Here is a 24,880-nt window from a genome sequence, read left to right on the forward strand (position 1 = left end):
TATCTCACAGGGGAATACCAGGACGGGTTCCCTAAGCAAGCGCCTAGAAACCAGTGGTGATTTGCGCTATATAAATTCCTGTACATTTACAGAGGTATCATAGCCTGACTACCCTTTCAGGAGGCTACGCCCGGATCAGCAACGTGTTCGGAAAAGCTCAGTTGAAAGGGAGCTTCTGAGCGGTAGCCAGGTGTGACTTTGGTACGTTGATAGTGAGTCCCAGCAAATGCAGGAGGTCTGCCGTAGTCTGGAGATGGGGGGAGACTGACTGGGGTGAGCCAGTCAAGACAGGGGAAGACTGGCACCCCCGGCGCTACAACCATCCACAGCACCTTGGTGAATACCCAAGAGGTGCTGTTAAGGCCAAAAGAGAGCACTGCAAACTGAAAGTGCTTGTAAAAAGCCATGAACGACAGGTAACGCCTGTTTGCAGGAAGGATGTGAAAGTTGCGTCCTGCAAGTCAAATGCTGCCATGGAAAGACACACGAACCCGGCAATAACTTTGCTGTCCTTTAAGCGATGCAGAGCCAAGACAGCATGGCCTCCGAAGAGACAGGAGCCATTAAAGGGCATAAAGAGCCAGCCCCCCTCGGTCAGGCAGTGTGCCATAAGACCACAGACAAAGAAACCACTACCTGTCCAGCCCATATCAGAACATGAACTTAACTGCATCTTTTCCGTCAGCCATAGCTTGGCAGAGTATGGCTCTGGCCTCCTCTGGGACCATAGGAAGCACCTGCACAACCGAATACCAGAGTGAATGGTAAGAATAGCCAAAAAGGCACTGGGGAAGAAAACATTTTCTTGCCCGAGCTGTCAACCCTTTCGGATTCCCAGACAGGCGAAGTGGTAGGGAATGTGTCAGGATTTACTTGGGATGTGAAGGGTTGGGGTGCTGTGTGAGGAAACTGGGATCCCCTAGAGCTAGCCGATGGCAGCGGGCAAATGTCCTGTTCATAGGAGACCCTGTGTAGGGCTTGGGCCAGGCCCTGAGCAGGATGTCCGTGAAGGATTCCTTAAACGGGGGAAGCGGTTCTGAGGGGGTAACTCACAGCTGAAGCACCTGAGTCAAGCAGTTAGTATTGACTGGCACTGAGGGTAGGCTAAGGTCCAGGGCCACGGCTGCCCACCTCAGCACCGGTAGGAGAGAGAAAGCCAGTATCTGGAGGGGTGTCCAGTCCGCAGGCATTTGCCAAATCCTTATGCACACCAAGAGGAGTAGGGAGTGAGAAAATGTGGTGTTGTGATACAGTGTGACACATGCTCCGTGTTCTAATACTGCCATTACTCACACCGGAGTGTGACATGCTTCATCATAGGGCTGTTTACAATACACCCGGGCGCACCCAACGCATGAGGCAGAGGGGTAGGGAAAGAAAACATAAAAAGACGAAGAAAACAATATTTTCAAATTGTGACTGGGAACAACGGAGGTGAAAGTGCAGAGTGGTGAGTGTTAAAGCTAACTCGGAGGTATCCCTAAACCTATTTTATTCCTGGATCCTCCGGCCAGGATTAAAAACATGAAGGATGGTGGTGCTAGGGAGATATAATGTGCTCCTTACACCCCTCCTTACTGCCCGTGGTCAACATGTTTCGGCTGTCTGAATGAGTCAGCCTTCTTCAGGACTCTCCTAGTCCCAGTATGTATATTTACACTCAATCCTCCATTTGAGGTAGGTGTTTCAGACCCTGGTCCTTACTCTGAGGAATTTCACACAAGAGATTCCTTGGGTTTTACTGTGGAAGACAGAAAGATATATAGTCAGGGAGTTAGGCTGTGTACTTCCCTCGACATGCTCTGTCTAGTTAGTGATTATATCATGCATGCGTTATACAAGGCATGCTCCACACTAATGTTCCAGACACCCATATATCCCGGGCGCAACACCCTGCGCACCTGAGGTTACCTTTATGAAGTTACAATATTCATATTTCCTTCTCCAATTCGCAAATCATGCGGAAATATGTAGGTTTAGTCACCAATTCAGTCACACACTCATCACGCATGCCACACTTCATGTACTTGCCACTCGAAAGTGGCACTCGGATGTAGTGTATTCACTGAGTTTAACGTAAGTCAAGCTACAAATGGCAGTGAGGCAGGAGAGACCCCATGTCACTCTATGGAGGTAGAGGGAAAATGGGAGAGACAAAGAGACATTGTACTCATTATTGTCTTGTCATTCGTTCATTGATTTTTTGCATGAGTGTGCCGTGGTAGTCCCTACCTTTGTCCTAATGGTTCCCCACATGTGGTGCTACAAAGGGGGGATATCAACAAATAAATAAATCTGCCATATTCATGGGGCTGTGATATATTGCCGGTTGCTATATAAGAATAAGAGTATAGAGCCCCTTTAATTGGCGATAGGCACATTGAGCGCGGAAGAAGAGATGCCCCGTAAGTAACAAGATGACCTCATTACCAAATTGCAGCTGATGGCTTGAGCATATGCCCCCAGCACCCCTCTCTCATTCTTACTACTCCAAGGGTGGTACTCCTCCTTTTAGTCAGTGCTCGACTCCTCCCGCCAAGTAGAAGTGTGAGAAGACAGGGAGTGGAGATGTTTATAAAGAAACAAGTTTTTCCATTTTCACTAAATACTTCCGGATACGTAGAGTGTGTGTCAATGTCAGACACGCAGTCACGTGGGTCGGCAGACCCCAGAGCCGGCTCGTTCCTAGCACGCAAGCCTCCCCGTTGTCTTGGGGACAAACAAATTGTCAAAGGAGCAGACTTATTGGACGAAAAAGTGCGTTGTGATACACCTGTATGGGGGAATTCACTTTGTCCCGAGAACACACCTAGGGAAGTCTGATAAGTTATAGTAGGGAGGACAGGAGTACATAAACGGTCCTGTAATATAAACAGTATATTTGAGGCAATCTATGCAGAGGAGAGTTATCCGTAGGTGTGATGTTCAAAGCTCCAGTTCCCGTCAACAAGGATATTATCAAATCTCTGTTATTGAGATTTCAAGGATATTAACTAATCTCAGATGTATAGATTCCAAATGTTGCAATGTAGATGTGCAGTGAGCAGGGCTTGTAGTTACCTCTATATGCTGAGTAGAGTGCAAGTCCATCAGGCTCCATCTATTCAGGGAATGCCATGGTATTTCATCATTTAGGCCAAATCCTCACACCAGTACATATTTGGGTCTAGGGGTTGGTATTTGTCAGGGTCCAGTGGCCTGTCCCAATGTATCACAAGTCCTTGCCCAAACGAATAGGGCTCCAGCATGGAGGGAATGGCTCCAGTCAGCGGCAGAATCCGAGTCGGGCAACACCCCTCCTGCTCCTTATCAGATTCGGGGCCGAAAATAGAGATGGCACCGTGAGCGTAGGAAACAGGATCGACACCGGGAAAGGGCGAGGTGGTTCAACTGGTACTGGTCCAGATCCAAGGGGTTCGATTGGAGCCGGGGGGGGGGCCTTGCCGACATGGAAACAGGAAGGGCCCCTCACAAACACTCTGGGCACGGAGGCACTCCAGCGGGGAAGGGCCACCCAAATAGGAGTCGCACTGCTTCATAAAATTCTTGGACTTGTGCGGGGGTCGCTACGGCTCCCAGAAACTCAGGAAGGCACAGACACAGCCCAGGCGCAGGCTCAACCGTGGAACCAGGACTCAAGTGACTACGCTACCTCATCGGATGACTTTAATGGATAGGGTGAAGTTAGACTTCTACAACTTCTTACACTTCTCCTTCTTGTGGGACTTACCGAAGTGGGACAACTTAAACGAAGATCGATGACTCCATGAACTATCCCAGGACCATCTGCTCGACCGGGTTTGAGACCATTGCAGCACCGCACGTCGACAGCCAAAGAGCTTTAGGATAGCTCCCTCAAGGCCTCGGGGTGCATGGCATGATAAATCGATGCAGGTCTTGGAGTCGTGAGCACACTTTAGACACCAGAGACGGATGAAGTGTGGGTCCATAACTGGCAGTTGGCTGTGACAGGCGCTGCAAGGTTTGAATCCTGCCTTCCTCATCGACATCCCTGCCACAGTAGGAGACCAGAATCAAAAGACTTTGACAAAAAGTCAAAAAAAGAACAGTCTAAAAAGGGTTTGGGGTAGCTTCCTCAGGATCTGTACTGACTGGCATGTAAAGAAACAGACGTCAGCACGCTAGGGTGGCGCCTACATAGGCACCACGAACTTAATTTCCAGCTGGGACTATGCCATTCAGAGTCTAACAACATCACCTACTGGAGCACAGGGGTATTGCTCACAAAAAAGTTCTGGATCCAGTCTGACGCTTGGGGATAATTAAGTTAAGGAATCTGCAACTAGAAGGCTCTGTCAGATGCTGCTGTTAGATGCATTACAGTGACAACAGAGAGGATAAAATGATACCAAGAAATTTACATATGCTGCATGACCATTAAGAATTAATTTTTTGTATTTCAAGAGAGACAGGACGAAAAGGTTTGCTTTGATGCTTGAGAAAATAATGTGTTCTAAGATTTTAACAATAAGAGAAGCATAAAAATAAACCACAGCGGAGAATGTGCACATGCAAAGACTACTTTATCCATGATTAAACACAAACATAGACTGTTACACAATGAAAGAAGCAGGATGATGAGCCACTGACCTGACTTTGAAGCATGGTCAATGGAGTCTCTCCCTGTTCCATTGCATCAGGGTCACACAACCAGCTCTGTACAGGTCGGGTCTGCTTCAAAAGGGAGAGGTATGCATGGAAAACGTCAGCTTTCACATTCTCCTCACGTTCTTTGAATCTACCAATTAAGGCAGGAGAGACTGTCTTGTAAAACTCAGGCAGCATTTCATGTCGGGTGCCAACAACAGCATCCAGGCACTTAGCAGCAGCACGTCTAACTTTCCAGCTCATATCATCATCGTCACTATATTCATCATCACTCCCTGTAACAATAAGGACCAAATATTAGTGGATTTAAGAGAAAACATTTTGAGTGAAGTAAAGCTTGGATCTAGCTTTTGACAAACAGTTAGCATTGCTACTAGGACTGAAAAGAGCACAGAGAACAAAAAGGTCATTAAATAAAAGTTGATTTCCGGTAAGTAGCAAGTTAGAAAGACCAGGAAAGGTACCGTTGCAATTAAAGGGAGGAATAAACAAAACTGCTGGCTAAACAGTATTCACAAATTTACAGACACCAAAATAAAAACAAAATTTACCTTGATCATCGTCATCCGCACCATCGGCATCCATCGCATTTTCATCCTCATCTTCATCATCATAGTTGTAATTGGGATCATAGGTTAAGTACTTGAGACAAATATTGATAATTGTAGACACATGGGGATACACCTCCTTAGGGCACCTGAAAAATATTAACATAACATGTGTAACAAAGGCATTTTGGTAAACAAATAACTACTAGTAAGGACTTTAACTAATTCACGATCCTGTCATACACTCAAAGAGTACTATTTTTTTCCAAACTTGCATACCATATGGAAAGCCACAAGGATTTTTTTAATTCTGCATCAGTGGAGTTGTACTGTATAATCTGTATAATATACTGTATAATACTATTTAATCTGTACCTTTGGCCACTGATCCACTCGCTAAAGAAGTGGAAGATCACTGTGTTCAATTACGCAGATGATCTGCAGATCTTCCCTCTCGATTTCCCCGATGCCGCAACAGAATTCCAAGCAGTGATGCTCCACATACAACGGTGGATGAATCACAAACAATTAAAACAACCCAGGGAAAACGGAACTCATCCTGCCAGGCAATAGCGTGGCATACTGGGACTCACAGTTCTGGCCTAATGACCTGGGCCCATCCCCCACACCCTCTATGCTCGGTGAAGAGCCTTAGGGTGATCATTGACTCCGATCTTTCCCTCAAGGCTCAGGTGGGGGCAGTGATTTCTTCTAGCATATTTCAGTTGCGAAAAATCCGGAAGATCTCCCACCTGCTCTCGCACGCGGCGCTGGTACAAGTTGTGATCTCCCTGGTACTATCCAGTCTCGACTTCTCCAACTCCCTCTACCTAGGCCTACCACAGTCATTGCTCCGCCGCCTTCAAATCGTGCAAAATCAGGCAGCAAGACTAATTTGCAAAACTCCGAAATGGCAATCAGCTAGACCCCTGCTGCGTAAACTGCACTGGCTACCAATCGAACAGAGGTCCGCCTTCAAGACCGGCTGTCTTATATTCAAAGCCCTCCACTGTAACAGCCCAGACTTCCTGAAAGCCCTCATTGTGAAGCACTGCCCGGCTCGCAATCTCCGGTCGGCTCACCTTTACCTACTGGTCACCCCCACTATCAAACTCAAAAAGCTAGGAGGTCACAGATTTGCACACTTGGCACCCAAGCTGTGGAATCCCCTCTCCTTGGCGATCAAGACCAGTAGTACCCTACTGATTTTCAGAAAGACCTTAAAAACCTGGTTATTCGCTAGGTCCGGTTAGCCTGCTCTGCCACATCTTCTGCACTCATTTTCAGCGCCAGGAAACTTATGGTGTCAGTGCGCTTTACAAATTCAGCCTAACATAACAATTATGGGCTTACCATACAATATTACATAATGCAGCAGTTGCAGCACAATTTCATTGAAAAATTGTCAGTAGTCCATAAGGATCGACAATTACCATTAAACACATACAGCAATGGCAGCCCACCCATTTCCCCCCCCAATGGCAGCCATCACATAATCTAACTGGTGTATCAGTTCCTCACTGCTGTATTACATGTGTTTAGATTGTACCAATGAGGTAAATGTTTTGCCTTAACAGTATTATTGTGTGTTAAAACGACCAGTTAGTTAAATAAAAGTGACACATAATTTGCCTTTGCTTGAAGCACAATTGAGACTTGAGACATAAATAATTTACTCCTTCACAACACAGGAGTTTCACTACTTGTGTCTGGCAATACAAAAAGCTTTGGTTCCAAGACAATGAAACATTCAATTGCATAAAGACGATACCTATATGCATACCTTATGCTGAAGGGACACTTCAGCACTCAAAGTAAGGAGATCTGAAGTTTCTGCTAACTGCTTTATGCAGTATTTCGTGCGATACAAATTTTCCCAGAGGTGACACTAAAGCACCACTACACAAATCATTAAAAAAAGAAGACAGGTCAGGAATATCCAATGTAAATAAGTGTTAGGTAAAAACCTGGGAGTGACTGGCAATTTCTGAACATTTAAAATCGCCATTTGCAACGTTATGTACACTCTTCTGCTGACTTAGGAATACTAAAAAAAATAAAAATACATGTTTCTGGAAGTGAGATAATCCCTTTTGCTTGTTCTTTGTGCAAAACTGCATTAGGGCTGGTCAATGGATTACTGTGAGGGGTTGCTACCTTCTTCACATTTTATAGGGACTTCAGCATTGTAAGAACAACATTTCTAGCACTACAGTTTAGAATTCTGTAGAAAATTCTTTAGTGGCCCCTATAAACCAGATTAAGGTTTGGGGTTAATTCCCCTTGCATCTAGGAGAACGTGTTATGTTCATTACAAACAAATGTCAGGATGTCATTATTTATGATATGTTAAATAACTGCGATTCAGTGAGATTTGTTACATAAAATATACTTGGATAAATGAGACCAATCTACATACTCCGTTAAATGAGTGCATGGACCTTGAAGAAATTCATCAAACTCCAGAGACTGCCTTTTAGTGTTCCATCAGCATTCCAGTCACACATAAAAACCGAAAAATAAACTGCAAAATGGTGCAGAAGAGAATCTGTGTCTCAATCAATTTATTAAGCATAGGTTTCAATTCAATATGTGGCCACATCAGGAATAAAACAAAAAACACTACTGAATTTATAGAGGACAATGTAATTTACCTCCTAACAAATGACTCAAAGGCCTGAATGCAGTATTCCCTTAGCTCATCATCATCTATGTTACAGAATTTAACCACCAATGGTATTATTTTCTCCAGATATTCACCTGTAAAAGAAGAAAAAAATGTACAGCTACATTAATCAATATTGAGATTACTGTAATTTGCAATAAATTGCAATAAACCAGCAATACGACAATCTCCAAATCAGGACAAATATATATATTTTTTTTAAGTAGTTCTTTCTAGTTATTCCATACAACAACTTACCTATCCTATGACCTGCTTGCCTACTAATTGCAGCAATGCTCTGTATGTAGGTCCTAGTGGTCGACATGGAATCATTTTTTGACAGCTCAGTCAATAAATGCTCAATGAGGTCTACAAACACTATGTTGCCGCAGCTCATGACCAAATGACCAAGAGCAATGATAGTTCTTTTCCTCACAGCAAGTCTTGGGCTGGTCAGCTGTGGAAGTAGGCAGGCCAGTATTGATGGATGAAAATTGACAAGCAGTCCTCCTTGTCTATAAAACAGCAAAACACATAATGAACCAGGGAATGTTACTATTTGGTGCGCAAAAACAATTCAACAGTCCATTGGTTTTAAAACAATTCAGCAGGTTAATGGTTTCACAATAGCAGGCAGAGTTTCACTGTGATGAATGTAATGCTCAGGGTACATTATTAAAACCAATAGTTACTTAATCAAAATAAAAGCAGATTCTCTAACATGGGAATCTTCATTGAATTCATAAACACTGAATTTCACTCTCTTCATGCCAGAGGTAGTCTGTTTGGAAAATGCCTACCTTTTACTTTAAGAAAACACAAGTTTATTGTATGCAAAGAATACACAAAGAGGCCACAGCCTTAAAATGTTTTAATTTCTGGATGAAAAGTTATCAAATGAAATTAAGTCAGACATGTGGCATAGTGTGACCAGCGGGGACTTTGCGGTTACACAGCCGGACCTGAAAAAGCAGTCAAAAGATGGTGGCCCAGATCTATGAACACATTTTCCTACAGACACAGAATGGGTAAAACTGTTTGATACATCTGGCCAGGTATATATTGAAGTACACTCCGCAGGAAGCATCTTAAACTAAACTTAATTAGCAAATTTTAAGGGACTGCTGGGAAGATGGGTTGCTTAGAATTCAATGAGTATGTCCACGATAGAGAACTAGGGAAGATGCACTACAAGTAAATAACTTAGCATTCTTTATAATCAGAACTTTTACTGATATTCACGAGTACTGAACAAAATAGCAATCTACCCAAACAGACAGGTAGAGGGCATATTCCCCCAAAAATTGGTCTATAAAAGTAGGCAGGAAAAATTGACTCATTTAACCAAAAAGGTGTCTAAAGAAAGAAATCTGTCATGTGGCCCACCGTTCGTGAGTCCGACTATAAGCAAGCATAGATTACAAATGTATTAAAAGATGTCTAGCTTTGTGATATGCAAACAGACTTCAACGGATAAGAGTTGCAGCCACATACACCTTTGCCGATTAGGTGCTAGGTTTCTGTGGAAGGAGCTTTACTGGTCTTTTGCCAACCCACTAAAATGCATGAAACGTACAGACTTGAAACGATATCCATTAATACATTTTTACATTTAAATAAAAAAATGTAAAACTGATTTAAAGACACACAAAGCTCGGCAGCTTGAAACAGGATTCAATAATTAAAAAAAATGTCTGATAAGGCACAATATGATTATCTCAATCAATTGACAGATTTTGGGGTTTTTTCAAAAACTATCTCATATTCCTAGTATCTTTGTAATATCAAGGGCAAACAATAAAAGTCCAACTCAGACTATCAATCACAGCCTTATAAAATGAGACATGGCACAGTTTAGAAGGCCCTGTTTATCCAATTTAGATGTATGAAAAGCCACATTCAAGCCACAAATATATACGAGCTGCTGACAAGAAAACGTTCATTCTAAATTATCTCGTTTTATCAAGTTGAATGTTCTCCAAATATATTTCAAAGCATGCTATACATTTAAAAGTTGTGGGGCCCTGAATGTAATGTTTATTTGTATAGTAATGTAAAACCAATGCAAAAAAAGCATTATATAACAAGCATTGGCATAGCCAATAGGTCTCGCCGGTGGGACCTTATAAGGGTTTAGCCATGCAACACTTGATGTTGTTGCACCAAGGATATTGTGCTGGGTAACTAAACACTTCTAAGGTCCCAAAGGGGAGACCTATTGGCTATGCCAATGCTGGTTTTGAAACCGGTTGTCCAAAAATTGACAAATTACTGTTTATCACCTATCACATATACAGTAAAGAGAAAGCTGATGTACACAGAAAATGAAGGATACTAAAAATGCACTGCTTTAATTGGTTTACACTGGATTAATGCAATGTAAATACAATGTATTGGTGTTGTGTTTATTGGCACTGGGGTTTCTGCGTATGCAGTTAGTAAACAAGTTCTGTATGTTTGTATTAGCATGTCGACGACTGACACAGGACCACAGTGCAGTTGCTGTGACAGCAATGAGGCATCAGAGAAACGAAAAGCGAGCTGGCTAGCCATGGAAGAGCAGTTAAGGAGAGACAGAGGATAGCGAGTATCTTAAAAGAGAAAAAAGTGAGAAGGAAAAGAACTGGTACTACTGTGGGGTAGCATTCAGAGCGTTTGGCATTAATTCACCCGAAAGTTTAACGGGACGGATAAAGTACATAGCTTAACTTTTTAAAGTCAGTAAATACTGGTGTGGTTAAGTTTTAGTGTGGTGGAAGGCATTGGGATTTCCACGTTTACTGATGGCTAGGCAATTACTCAAGATCTTGCAAGTGCAAAGTGGTGGTAGCTAATGAAAACATTTATTAAAACATTTTTTAAAAAAATATTGCTTGCAAGGTTTTCGTGCCGACAAAACAGGAAAGAGCAGCGAATAGCAAATGAAGACTGGAATCCTACCTTTAAAAAGGTTAACAACAACTGCTCCTCTCCCATTTGTGTCTTTTTCTCGCCCCCAGTCTTACCTCCGCGATCCCATGATGTTCTTCAACAGCAGGCCAGTGACCTGTAGAAAAGGGCCTAAATGTTCCTCTTCCAGATAACAATGTGGATGGGGTTTATCTCGATGCACTGGGAAAGGGTGAGGAGGAAAGAAATGCTTCATTTGCACTCGGAAGGTGGGGGTGGGCTGAAAGCGAATGGGGACGGCATAGCATGAGAGCAGCAGTCTTTAAAGCTCTAAGGTGCGCTACCAGTGCAAACTAAAAATTAAACGGCAGCTGTGAAGCACTTATGTTGTAAGAGAAGCCTGCCCTTATGTTTGTCACACAGAAATGAAACTTTTTCAACGGATATGGTTACTACATGTAGTGAGTCGATTCAACGCAAATGTAAAACTATGTGGATGGTGTCTCACTCGATGCACAGGGAAAGGGTGAGGGGAGACAAATGCTTCATTTGCACTTGGAAGGTGGGGGAGGGCGGAAAGCGAAATCGGGACGGCTTAGAATGAGAGCAGTAGACTTTAAAGCTCCAAGGTGCGCTACCAGTTCAAACAAAAGCTAAAACGGCAGAAGTGAAGCACTTGTGTTGTATGAGAAACTTGCCCTTATGTTTGTAACACAAAAATGACACTTTTCCGATGGAGATGGCCACCACATGTAGGGAGTCGATTCAATGCAAAAGCAAGACGCAGGGCTGTGAGACGCGCACTGTGGTGGGAGAGGGGGAGGAGCGTTGAAGCACGCACTTGGGAGAGCAAGCGAGAGGAAAGCCAGATGCCTCCTGATCGAGTGATGGGAGGAATGCGCTTTACAGTGTGCATAAGCACACGCTCTAGACCACACAAAAAGCTGTGGTAGGTTTTTTAAAGCCCACTCACTGAATGTCTCGCCAGGCAGCACATGTGCTGGCTCAGGCGAGACCTAAAAATAAGAAATTAGATGTATCCAAGTTCGATAAATAAGTGAGGATGCAAGAACAAAATCTCATTATCTTTGGGACTCCAGCCCCATAAGACAAAAGCCAAGAATACCGATAATCACGCCTTTGCAACAAGTAAAATTACATACCAAGTATTATGATTAAATTAATTGCCAAATGCAATCATTTACCAACAGCTTGGGTAAGCAGCTGCAATACTTTTTTGTGACAATAAGGTTCAAGGCTTTGTCAGCAGCTTATATAAACGTAACAAACCTTGATGTCAGCTGTAAATGGTTACCTCTAGAACACTTAGATCTCCGAGATAGTTCAAACGGTCACAGATTCATTTAATGAGCTTTTTTGAAAGAATCGGGAAGACACATACATGATAGAAGACTGCATATTTTTTTAGTCTTGCCTGAGCTGTAGGGACCCAGTCCTTTTAATTTTTAGGTCTCGCCTAGGCAGAGCTTGCACTGTCTCTTCGAGACATGCTGTGTTCAGGAATGGACTTGAAGCTCCACCCATTTGACACCCATCTTTTCAATTGGCTCCAGTTACTGTCCATTCTAAATTGTTGCTTTTGATTCATGAATAGGCTTGGTACTCTTTCCTTAGTACAGCCTTGTCTGCTTTTGTAACCTCCTATAAGGACTGGCCCTTTTACTTGTGCTGTTACTCAGGATGTTTCATTTACAGTCTGTGAGGACTACTTTCTTAAATGAGTTTCTCCTACCTGCTGTTGCAGGTACTCTTTTGCATTTATTTCCTGCTCATCATCAGAGGAGTTTAAAGGGCACCTGTTCTGTTCCTTTCACTTCGCTCCCTTACCCCACCCTGCTTGTTTTTCAATAATTGTGAGCATACATAATCAACACGGCGCCAGTTTCACGAGCGTTGCGCTGGTTTCGCTTTCATTGTTGTCCATTTCCCAGCTTCTCCATCCCACTTTCTGTGCTCTCCCTTCCTCTTCCTCCTACCGATCCCAATCACTCACGGGGACAGAGCCTGGCCTGCCTCTCAGCAGAGCAGCAGATCCAGGGGGACGAGAGGGAGCGATGTGCTGCAGCCTGCCTCAGACCAGAGGGCACCGCTATCTGTGCTTGCCCTGCCCCTCGCAGCTGCACTGGCCATGTACAGGCTCTAGTCTCTGCAGAGAACTGCAGGTATGAATGAGCTCCTTCTTGCTGCGCTGGTTTGCTTTCACTCTCCTGCCCCCGGCCCCCCGCCACTCCTCCACCACACACTCTGCTCTCTCTCCCCGATTTGCCTAAAGTCTTTTAGACTCACCCTCCTCATTGCCACCCTAGTCCCCGAGATGGCTCAAACTCAAAGTTAGTCCTGTGTGTCCCTCAAAACACCTGCCCGAACCATCACACTTCAAGAGCGAGACAAATAAGGAAAAGTTGTGCTACAATACTTCTCTTTATTTTTGCTTACAGTAAACATCGGTACTGTCACCTTTTGAAGAATGCTAAGTGGTCCTATAGATGGGTATACATGTATTGCTTATACTGTATCTTTTTCATATGCTGCTTTCTGAAGACTGATTTGAGCTCTATTTTCTGTGCATGCTGATATATGAGTTAGAAATCAATGTTTATATGTAATGTAATCATCAGTGTCGAAGTGGGCTGGTATGTGTGTTTGGCTTTGTGAGCCGAAGCCCTGTCAACCTACTTTAGATGGCAGCTATTACTCATATTAATGCCCCTTTTGAATGGTGGCACCATCTCATAATTCAAAGGCTACGACTGCCTGGAATCCGTAAAATGCGATTTGGTTATATGAGTTGAACCACCAACATGTGTTGTGAAGCATTTGCTGTCAATGGTTATGCATGCCATTTTCCTTCTTGGTTTTTACCAGTTCTCAACTTCACTTAGTGTAGGTACCAGAAGCTGAGTAAATTACCGCCAGTACTACACGTTCATGTGAAATGTGCACCCCCTCTTTCTCTGCATCTGTGGGTGACCTCACAAGTTCCCTTTTTTTATCTGAATTATGTGGTTTGGAACGGTCTTATCAATGTTTTAAGAAGAGCTCCCTAAGACTTTTTTGATTTTTCATCTTTTTCCTGCTGTTTCCCTGTTTTCTCCTCTTTCTTCAGCTCATGTAGCTTACCACACAACACTCCTGCTTTAATAAATGTGAGTCGAGTCACCAAAATTATGTAGAGCTGACATTCAAAATCTTTGTGTCTCTTGTCTAGTAAACAGTCCAGTGCGCTAAGTGTGTTACCATTGGACTTTAAATTGTTTCACCTGTTACCACTGAATCCTACTGAGCTGTGTTCAATGTTCTAGTGGGTAGAGGTTTTTTTTTGTGCATTCCGCACTTGCACTTTGGCCGCCGGATCAGCGCTCTAGCTGCTGATCCGGATGCCGGACCCCAATGCATAAAGACGCTGATGATGCGACCGTGCAGCGGGCGCGCCTAAGGCAAACCAGTCTGCGCCCGTCCACACCCGATCGGGCCCAGGGGCCAGAACCCCTGCACCCCTGCATCGTTTCCCCCTGTTACTCCAGCTTACAGCTCAAACAGCTTAATAGCACTTTGAGAGCAATATGCACCCATTCTGTCCTGCCCGAAAAGTTTCCTGAAAGGTGCCCTTCATGTAAGCTTGAATTTCCCTCTTACATCACTGCACCTACTTTGTCCAAGGAATCTTACAAACTTGGAATTGTAGATCTATGCCTAAGCACACAACTGAGAACTCAATAATCCTAAAAGACTCGGACCCACAAGTCTTGTTTCTTACTGAAACATGGCTTACCCCTAGCTCAGAACCAGATATTGGAACCAGATATTGTTCAAACACTCCCCCAGGGGTGTCTGATGCAGAGGGTTGATAGAACAACTGGTAAGGACGGTGGCATTGCTATTATATGCAAAGAACACCTATCCTGTTGCCTGCTTGGAAGCGCTCTCTCTGATTGTGAGAATGTCCACCTTTCGATAGAATTTACACCCTCTGCTAGAAGCAGTTGTTAATCAGGCCAGCTCTGCGGCCAATTTTTCTCTCCTTGAAGATTTTGATCTGCATTTTGACGATCCAGGCACATTATTGCTCTAGAATTAGCACGAGACCTTACAGCCTTTCAATTATCACAGAAGATCATGCAAGCAACTCATGTGAAAGGGCACCTCCTTGACCCGTTGTTTTCTAACCTAGAGGACCTAAAAGGCGAAGATCCTATTCCTCTCCTATGGTCCGATCATTTCCTTATCCCTTTCTACTGGTCCCCTCTGGTCACCAAACCTCAAACCGAGCCCATACGTACCTTAATTTGTCCCTAGCCAAAGCTTACGATGGACAAGTGGGCCCATGAATTAGAAAGGACCAAACCGAAGCCTGATACTAGCCCAGTCACAGCCAATGACAATTTTTGTAATTGGATAGAGGATTCACTGAATGTAGTATTGCCTAAAATATTAATAAAAAAGACTGGTGGATCCCATAAGTACTCCTTGGTTTTCCCCGAACTATGCATTTTAAAACCGCATTGTAAAGTATTGGAAAGAAATTGGAGTAAAGATTTCTCACCCTACAAGAAGTCGGAATATAGGGTGGCCATCGGCGTTTATAAGGCAGAAATAAAAAAAAGCCCAGGCCACCTATTACGAGGAAAAAATCCTGTTAGCTGCCAACTCCCCTAGAGAAACCTTTCTCATTATAAATAAAACTGCTCAAAGCCCCCACCCCTCCTGTTACACCAGACACCTCGGGTCAGCGCTGCAATGATCAGGCAGAGTACTTTACTGCCAAAGTACAGAATATTCTTAAACGTCTTCCCCAGACTGACGATGAGCATGATTCTATTAGCATGTTCAAGGATCTGGGCCTGCATGTAATTAAACATTCATTGCAGGCCTTTCCTTCTCTACTTGAGGAATCAGTTCTCATTTTGTTGTCCTCAGTCGAAAGTGGGTCACCCAGAGACCCGGCACCACCGAAGATCTTGAAACTGGTAGAACCTATAATTGCCCCTACTATCACGGCCCGATTAATGCCTCACTTTCCACAAGAATAGTCCCTACCAATTGGAGAAGGGCTATGGTGAAAACACTATTAAAGAAACCCAACCTTGATCCCACAGATCTGGGTAATTATCGCACCATTTCTCTCCTGCCAGGGAGCAGCAAAATTACTGAGAAATACATAAACCACACTTCTTGTCTGGTTTTCTTGAATCACACGACTTGCTCCATCCCTCCCAAACAGGATTCTGCCCGCAACAGAGCACTGACAACTGTTCTGTTAGCTGTGGTGGAAGAATGCAGAAAGATTCTAGATTCTGGTGGGTCCTCAGCCATCATACTCCTCGACCTAGGCGCGGCCTTTGGCACAGTGAATCACCGTATCTTGGTTAACAGTCTTAGGAGCACCAGAGTAACTGGTACTGCGCTTCAATGTCTGCGTTCCTTTCTGAAGGGGAGATTCAAGTATTCGAGGATGACAGGGTTTCAAAGCATTACAGTGTGAAGTCCTTCAGGGCTCATTGTTGAGCCTAACTCTTTTCAAAGTTTATATGGCCCCGTTGGAGGACATTGTAGTCCCATTTGGAATCCACATGGTGATGTACGCTGACAATGCACAACTGGTTGTAGAACTGAATCATGCAGATCAGAGGTCTAAAGGCCTCTAACTATGTCTTATAGAAGTTTCTAAGTTGATGGGCATGTCCCATCTCAAGCTCAACGGTGAGAAAACCGAACTCATGATCCTGGGCAATCCTTTACATTTTAAATCCAGCACTATATGGCCAGCATGCATGACCCCGGCCCGATCTCAAAGACCGAGATAAAGAGCCTAGGCATCTGGTTAGATGAGAACTTAAACTTTAGGGTACAAGCCAGAAAGACTGTGGCTACCTGTTATGGCCTGCTCAGAATGACCCGCAAAGTGCTTCCTTTGTAAGCAAAAAAAAGTATTAGTCCGATCGCTTACACTGTCCAGGATAGGCTACCACAAAAATACCCTATATCTGGGTGCCCCCATTGCAGTAGTCTCAAAACTTAAGATGGTAAATAATTGTGTAGCTAGACTGCTGTTGGGAGTTTTAAATCACCATTCAGCAAAACCTGCACTTTTCTCCCTCCATTGGCTCCCGATGCAAAAAAAAAAAAATCAGTTTTAAGGCCCTTTGTGTGGTCCATAAATCCATGCAAGGGAATGGGCCTCTAATAATTTCATCCATGATTCGCCCATACAAGACCAAGAGAAAACTGCGATCGGATGAGCTCCACCTAGTTGAGGTCCCTAGGACCAAGAAGGCCAGAAGTGGAGGTCGGCTGTTTTCGTACAATGCTGCTAAACTCTGGAACTCACTGCCTTTGTTCCTTCATATGGGATCGAATCACCTTGACTTTCGCAAACAATTAAAGACTATTCTCTTTCCTTAAAGTTCTGTTACCTTTCTCTAGTTTCGCCGAGTGCTGGGATGATTCCAGGTAGCCATACGCTAGACAAATGCTTCTTTCATTTCATTTAATTTGCTCCTACCTGGGATACCATTATCCTTGGTGCAACTGTATGCCATTCTTATCTTTACAATTACTGGGTGTCTATCTGTGAAAAAGGTCTGATCTGGTTTCTCACCTGGCTGTCTACCCCTAGAGAAAGTGCATTCCAGAGCAGAGAGGTCAGGTTTGTCTGACCCATTTTGAAGAGCGGTTATCAGAATATAGCCACATCTCCCAGTTCTCCTTACACTTGTGCAGGCTTTCAAGCTTTGCTTCATTGCAGTTTTCGATATCCATCTCAGGTTCCTTTAAGGAAGCCTCTAGAGTGCCTACAGAGTTGGTTCAGCAATTGCCCACTGTGGTGCAGCTCCTAGAACTCGACTACCAAACCCCTGTACCCATCACCCTCTCATTACTGGTTTAGATACAACAGTCAGTGCCATATTTTCTGTGGACTATCATTGACGTGTGATGCTACTTTAGGTCCACTACACAGTCCTCCTATCTGAAGGGGACCAGAACCCCCTCCCCCCCTGCAGTTAAATTACAATTCTTTAATGTAGTTCTGAATCCGGTATTGTCTTTTAAGGCAATTGTTTTACTAAAGCCACTCCATGCAAAGCAAATTCACTCTACACAATTATACTCTGTGCCACTCTGCTTAACGCAGCGCCACACCACTCATCTCTACGCAAAGCCACTACACATACCACTCAATACAATGCCGATCCATGCAAAGCCACTCTACTTCACTCTAAGCCACTCCACGCAACTGCACTCCACTCCACACCACACCACACCACTCCATGCAGCATCAATGCAGCGCCACCCAAGCAATGCCACTTGTTGCAATGCCACTCCACTTTACACAACACCACGCAACCTGCCTCCTCTGCCACACAAAACTACTCCAACCAACTGCACTACACACAATGCTACAAAAAAGCACTCCACTTTACGCCACTGAATGCCCCACCACTCTACTCTACACAATGCCACACCATGCAACAGCACTCAATACAACTGCAATAGCTTTTTTTTAAGACACATACAGATCTGAAGCTTAGCTCCTACCCATTTCTTCTTTTTCGTCACCAAACAGGTAAAGCTATCCACAGTTCCACACAAGACAATTCAACTACACACATTTGCAATCCACACCACATAATACAACTCCACACAATTACACAACACTCCATATACATCGAATCCACACCACAGAATTCCACATCGTGCCACAAAACTCAACAGCACAGTATATAAGTAAACTCCAGTCCAGGTTTTGCGAATACAGCGAAGACGCTGTGCGAGCGAGTGAGAGCAAGCGCGAGGAGGTGGAGGGCGCCGCGCCGCTCCTCGCCGATTCATTCTGCTTTTACCCTTTTACCCTGCCGAACCCCTTAAGGAACCGGTGAGCTCCATTGAGCCCCGCTGAGGCTTTCCGTGGTCTCGCGCGACCCTTGCAGCTTGCAGGCTTTTTGCGGGTTCTTCGACCTTGCTCCTGCGGACTTCTGGGGGCCTTCAGTCTGCCGGTATAGCCTGGGGCCTGGAGCAGCCTGAGCCACAAGAGACACAGTGGTGGAGAACGGGAACGAGCCAGGCGCCAGGTACTGAGGAGCTGTGGAGCCGTGATCCATGTGCATAAGGTTAGGAGGCGCTGTACTAAACCCCCTGTAACAGCAGCAGCAATTACACAGATACTGACCTCCCTGACCGCCCGACAGTCCTAACTCCTGCTTCCTGACTACCGGTGCACATCAGGGCGTGTCATCGCAGGCGCCCGAGCAGAGCAGACCTGCTGCACATTGATCACATGAGAGGGGCTGAGCGGAGTACGGAGCAGAGAGCTGAGCGGTAGCAGTGAGGGGAGCTGCCGCGAGCGTGCATTGAATTGAACCGCAGAGCACGGAGCGGCGGTGGCAGTGGAGTGAAGGAGCAAAAGAGAGGTGGCGCTGCCTTTTGCTTACCGTATCAGGATTGGAATCCTCACGTTGCTTTGCTGGATACTGTCATGTGCCGGTTCTTGTACCCCTCCCGCCGCCGCAGTCTGTCCCATATAGCGGCCGCAGAGCGGAGGGGGGCATTGCTGTGACAGAACTACATTTCCCAACTGCCCTAGCGGCGGGAATCCCGGCCAGTGAACGCGCCAGGCGGCGCTTGGAAAGGGCATCACCCCGGCGGAGCAAGTGGCGCTGTCTTTTGCTTACCGTATCAGGATTGGAATCCTCACGTTGCTTTGCTGGATACTGTCACTTGCCGGTTCTTGTACCCCTCCCGGCGCCGCAGTCTGTCCCATATAGCGGCCGCAGAGCGGAGGAGGGCATTGCTGTGACGGAACTACATTTCCCGACTGCCCTAGCGGCGGGAATCCTGGCCAGTGAACGCGCCAGGCGGCGCTTGAAAAGGGCATCACCCCCGCGTCGCGGGAGCGCCCGGGGCGAAAGGGCGGGCCCTCTGTGGCCCTCAGAGGCCGAGGTAGGCCGGGCTGGGCCCCGGTATTTTCATTTTATATTAAGAATGACTATATAACGTTTGCAGATGAATAATCTGTGAGGAGATATATCTGTCGCCTGGCCGAGCAATTACTCCAATTCCCTGTGGATTCGTAATTTATTGACTGTTTCTCTTTTATTTATAACATAAATATATTTTGGTCCTACAAGCCTGCTGCTAGGTTAGAATTCTTCAACGCGCCATGACTGCAAAGAAATTACGCTCTGGAAGAGTTCTAGGGGGGAGGTCATGTATAAAAACCAGATCTAACCCCTTGAGGAATAAATATGAAAATAGCGTTCAACTTAAGGGACAGATGCAGTTACTGCAAATCTGGGAAAAACCTGTGAATAAAACTATGGAAATTCCATTAAAATATGATGGTGAGACGATAACACGGAAGGAACCGCAGTTCGATGTAGTGAAAGACTTTAATCTTGAACTAACTGCGGAAAAAAACCTGCCTCTCCGGCCTCAGATTAATGATGTAAGACTCCCAGTATGTTCAGCCAAAGGTGACTACTCTGATCCTATGTTAACAAATTCGGAAGTAATACAGCATACTACTCTTACGGGCACAGAAAACCCGGAGGAGGATATTGTAGAAGTCTCTATTCCGTCCAGTATCGATCTCGAACTTTGTGGTCGTTATATGGACGAGAGAATTGTGAACCAGCCTGATCCAACTAAAACGCCAAATGGAGCAATGCCATCAGGATTACTACTATATAGTAGCACTCCCTCTATAACATCTAATGACATCCCCTCAATGCAGAGTGATCTGAAATCTCAGCAACTTAATCTATCAGGGATCCGCTCCCTTACTGCATCTGGTTACCCAAAAAATGAAAAACCGATCTCTGACTCTTTGATAGCATTTGAAGATTTACTGGCTTCTATATTACTCTTACTGGGGAAATTTGCAGTGAGTTCGGATTGCATTATGGACTCGGTTACTGAGATATTGAAAGTATTACTGGCTAAAAATATTGCGAATGGGTCTATTCCCCCCACTGAATCGGTTTCCCAAAAAGGCACGGACAGCAATAACTCATTGAGAAAAAATGCATTGGTGGGGAGGACATTAAAGGTAGATATACATGAGCCTTCTGAGACCCCTACCCCATCTCCCTTAAATAGGAGGAAAGAAATAGAACCAATCTTGAAGGAAGAAAGTCTGGTATAGGTTAACCAAACTGCTGGAAATGAACTTTTTCCCATTTTTAATCTGGAGAAAAAAGAATCCGAAGGAATCCTAGGGACTAAGGGAACTGCAAAAGAAAAAAGTAAAAAGAACAAAGGGAAAAATAGGAAGCCTGTTCGCAAGTACAAAAAGAAAAGACAGAGGCAAATTCTTTTTCAAAAGCGCATAACAACTGAAGCGTCTGATGCTATAGAAATAGCAGATACCCCATTATTGGATACTCCTGGAAAAGAGGCAGTGGGTCGCATTACCAACTCTGTAGTAGAAGGTACCCCTGTTGTCAGCACTAGGAATGGGGGAGTCCTATGCTCTGAAGTTAATGGGATAGAACTCCCTGCACCAGTCGATGAAGACATAAGAAATATGCCTATAGTAACAAGGGTACTTAATCCATCTGCTCCTATTTTTCGGCTTCCATCTGAAGTGACTATGTCCTCAACTATTCAGCCTTTGAAAGATTCTACCCCATGTGTGGATACTTTGACACTGGATTTTCTTCCCATATTTGATTGACCTAAATCTGAATAGATCTTGGTTGCTCAATTGCCTTAAGGACATTGAAAGCTTAAAACTCATTCTGTCAAGTGATATCGACCTGGTATCAGCAATAAGATGTGAAAATGGGCAACGAGCTAGGGTTAAATTTTGCTCAAAAATAATTGCTAACCTCGTTTTTCAACAAGCAGAAGCTTTTCAATGTAGAGGGATTGACGCGTTACCCTTTTGTAACAATGGAAAGCGTATCTGCTTTAGAGAAGGAACTACAAAGTTGGGTTCTAGGCAGGAAGTCCCGACCACCCATAATAAAGATCTAAAAATCTGGATCTCAAGAGGTAAGCGCATGGTCTCTCAGGTAGTCCCCCTTCCTGAGAATATGGACTCTCCTCAAATAGAAGACAACCAGCAGTGGAATTGGTTACCAGGAGTTTTATCGAATAACACATCAAACAGTTCACGACTATTTTAACATCTTTAACAGACAATTAAAAGTCATCTCCTGGAATGCAGCAGGTCTCCATAATTCCCCTGAGAAGCTTGATTTTCTTCTTTCTTTGAATGCAGATGTGCTATGTATACAGGAAACATGGTGTAAAAATATCCTCTACGGGGGGAAAGATTATTTTGTTCTTGAGGCCGCCGCAACACCTTCAAAAAAAGGTCATGCAAAAGGTGGAATTGCCTGTTTTTTATCTAACTCACTACAATGGCAATTTTCCCATTATACGGACACTAGTAATCTTTTCCAAGTAATAACTATTAATAATCTAGCATCAGTAGGTACACGGTCTTCACTTGTAATTTTAAACGCATACATTCCACCGGAAGATATTTTTAATACTGTCTTAAAGCAAATGTTTTCTTATGTAAAACAATTATTAGAGCTCGATCAGCCCCCTTATATCCTACTCATGGGTGACTTAAATAGCAAAGTGTCTAACTTAAGTTTAGACATGTTCAGAAACAAATCCAAGGAAGAAGCATATAATATACCTCAAGCAATCTTTCCTAGTAAAATAAAAACTAATAAAAGAGGAAAGATATTGCTTGAGGAACTTAGCTCCTTAGAGGGGCTAATTGTAAACGGTTGAATGCCTTCTGACACTCCTGCTAACTTTACACACGGGTCATTTAGGGGTGAATCCATCCTGGATTACGTAATTACGGACTATGATACATACTCCTTTATTCGAGACATAATGATCTCTCACTCATCCCTGAGTGACCATAATTTGATTAACATAATTGTCTCATTACAACCTCCAGATACTGACTCTTGGTCTTTAGTCAATAAAGGAGTTTCTATTAATTGTAAGTCTGGAAGATGCTTCTGGGACACTATCACTATGAAGGATGTACAAATTATTCTCGCCCAAACTTTATTAGAACTAGATGAATGGCAGGGTGGGGAATTTTTTCACTTTGAAATCCTTTTGTAGAAGCTCATAATGACAGCAAAGAAAATTAGAAATCCTAAGAAATTGCATGTCCCTCCTAGTATATCATTACCTTTAAATAAGGAAGCCTTACTAAAAAGGAGGGTCAGACTGAGAACCAAAATAAAAAGAGAAAAAGAAGATTCTCTCTGGATTAGGTTAAGAGAGGCTTCGGCCTTTAACAAATCTAGAGAATTTTGGTCCATAATAGGGAAGGGATGTGGAGCAAGAACTACCCCCATCCCTATCTCTATTGCGGAAGAAGTCTGGATAATATTTATATCTAGCTTATACGCATCTAACGGAGTAGAGGGTAATAACGGGGACCTAGCCTCGAATAGTGAGCATAACATAGATCTCCCGACCGAAAAATCCATAGCTTCTGTGATAAAGAGTATGCGCTCTTCCGGAGCTATGGGTCCGGATGAATTGCCCATGTCAATAATTAAGCAGGATGTCACCTCTTGGAGTAGGATCCTTCTTCCTGTGTTTCAAGCATGCTTTATATCAAGATCAGTCCCCAATTCGTGGAGGGGAAGTATATTAATTCCCATATTTAAAAAGGGAGAGCGGGATAAGCCTACAAATTATCGCTTAATAGCTCTATTGGACTCAATAGGAAAAATTTTCGCCAAATGTCTTTTAATGTTAATTACTGAATGGGTGGAATTAAATGGAATTTTACCCCTGGAACAAACAGGATTTCGTAAAGAGCATGGTACTCTTGATAATTTGACATCATTACAGGTGATTGTAGATAAATATGTACGTGTTCGAGGTGGTGGTGGTATATACGTGGCATTCATAGACTTCTCCACAGCGTTTGACAAGGTAGATCGTCCAACGCTGTGGAGAAAGCTTGCTGCATTGGGCATGCCAATGCAGTTACTTGAATTGGTAAAATCTCTCCACTCGAACACGTGGTGTAAGGTGCTACAAGGCGGAGAAAGGGGTCTTTCTCCAGCCATCCCTTCCCCGAATGGGTTAAAACAAGGGTGTATACTGGCCCCTATATTGTTTTCACTATATACGGCAGACCTACCTACTTCCATTGCAGCTTGTGGGTGACTAGCCCCGATAATTGGAGCATCACCAATATCGGTTTTAATGTATGCAGACGATATACTTATTTTAGATTTAACCCCGAAGGGCTTGTCTAATCGCCTGCATGCATTGAATCAATTTGCAGATGCACACTACATGAAGATCAATGCTTCAAAAAGTAAAATTATGTGCATCTTTGGAAAGAAAAAATGTAGGTCTGAAAATTATAGTTGGGTTATAGGTGGACAGAAACTAGAGGTGGTTAAAACCTACACCTTCTTAGGTAAAATAATCTCAGCAAACCTAAGTGAGAACCCTCACATTGAGCACAATTCACGTAAAGCATTGGCCCATGGCATGGGGTTGTGCTCCTTGTACAAAGCCACAGGGAAGAGACACTTTACATTATTCTTGGATGTATTTAGAGCAAAGATACCAGCAACACTACTGTATGGAATTGAATTGGTGGAGTTAAAACACTGGGGATTCTTGCAAAAAACTGAAGGAAAGGTACTAAGACAAATCTCTTCCCTTAATACAGCTTGCTCTGTATCTTCATGCAGGCTGGAATTCGGACTCCGAAGTTGTTGGGTGCAGGGGTTGATTGCCCTTGTAAGATGGGTAGCCTGTCTGGCTAGAGGTAAACCGGGTTCCCTACGAGAAGCCATTAAAAGGGAACTCTTGGGCTACTTTAACGAGTTTTCTTTGTTAGTAAAAAACTTCAGAAAAGCAGTAAATCTATTAGAGCTGGATGTAAGCACTCTGTTTTTACTTACTCCCTTTGAGCTAAAGTCTAAACTAAAATGTGCATCATGGGAACTCTGTTATAAATTGGATATGCTTGCCCAACCGAGAAAAATAGAAAGGCAATCACTGCTAAATACATATATACCAAAGCTGGCCCAACAATACCTTACCTGGAATATTCCTCATAGAGTCCGTTGGTTATGGTACCTTTTAAGACAAGATTTGCTCCCACTAAATCTCCTTT

General features: G+C 43.9%; 1 protein-coding gene across 1 annotated transcript in view; it reads right to left on the minus strand.

The window, feature by feature from the left end:
- CAND1 (cullin associated and neddylation dissociated 1) overlaps nucleotides 1-24,880 on the minus strand; it is a 348,469-nt gene that overhangs the window by 221,378 nt on the left and 102,211 nt on the right. Inside the window, exons 5-8 of the mRNA XM_086919020.1 lie at nucleotides 8,101-8,357; nucleotides 7,832-7,937; nucleotides 5,181-5,326; nucleotides 4,612-4,904 (exon numbers count right to left, since the gene is read on the minus strand). Coding sequence (XP_086775146.1) covers nucleotides 4,612-4,904; nucleotides 5,181-5,326; nucleotides 7,832-7,937; nucleotides 8,101-8,357 — 802 coding nt within the window. The remainder of the gene's footprint in view (nucleotides 1-4,611; nucleotides 4,905-5,180; nucleotides 5,327-7,831; nucleotides 7,938-8,100; nucleotides 8,358-24,880) is intronic.

This window comes from Lissotriton vulgaris, chromosome 1_1 (assembly GCF_964263255.1).
Source record: "Lissotriton vulgaris chromosome 1_1, aLisVul1.2, whole genome shotgun sequence".
NCBI lineage: Eukaryota > Metazoa > Chordata > Amphibia > Caudata > Salamandridae > Lissotriton > Lissotriton vulgaris.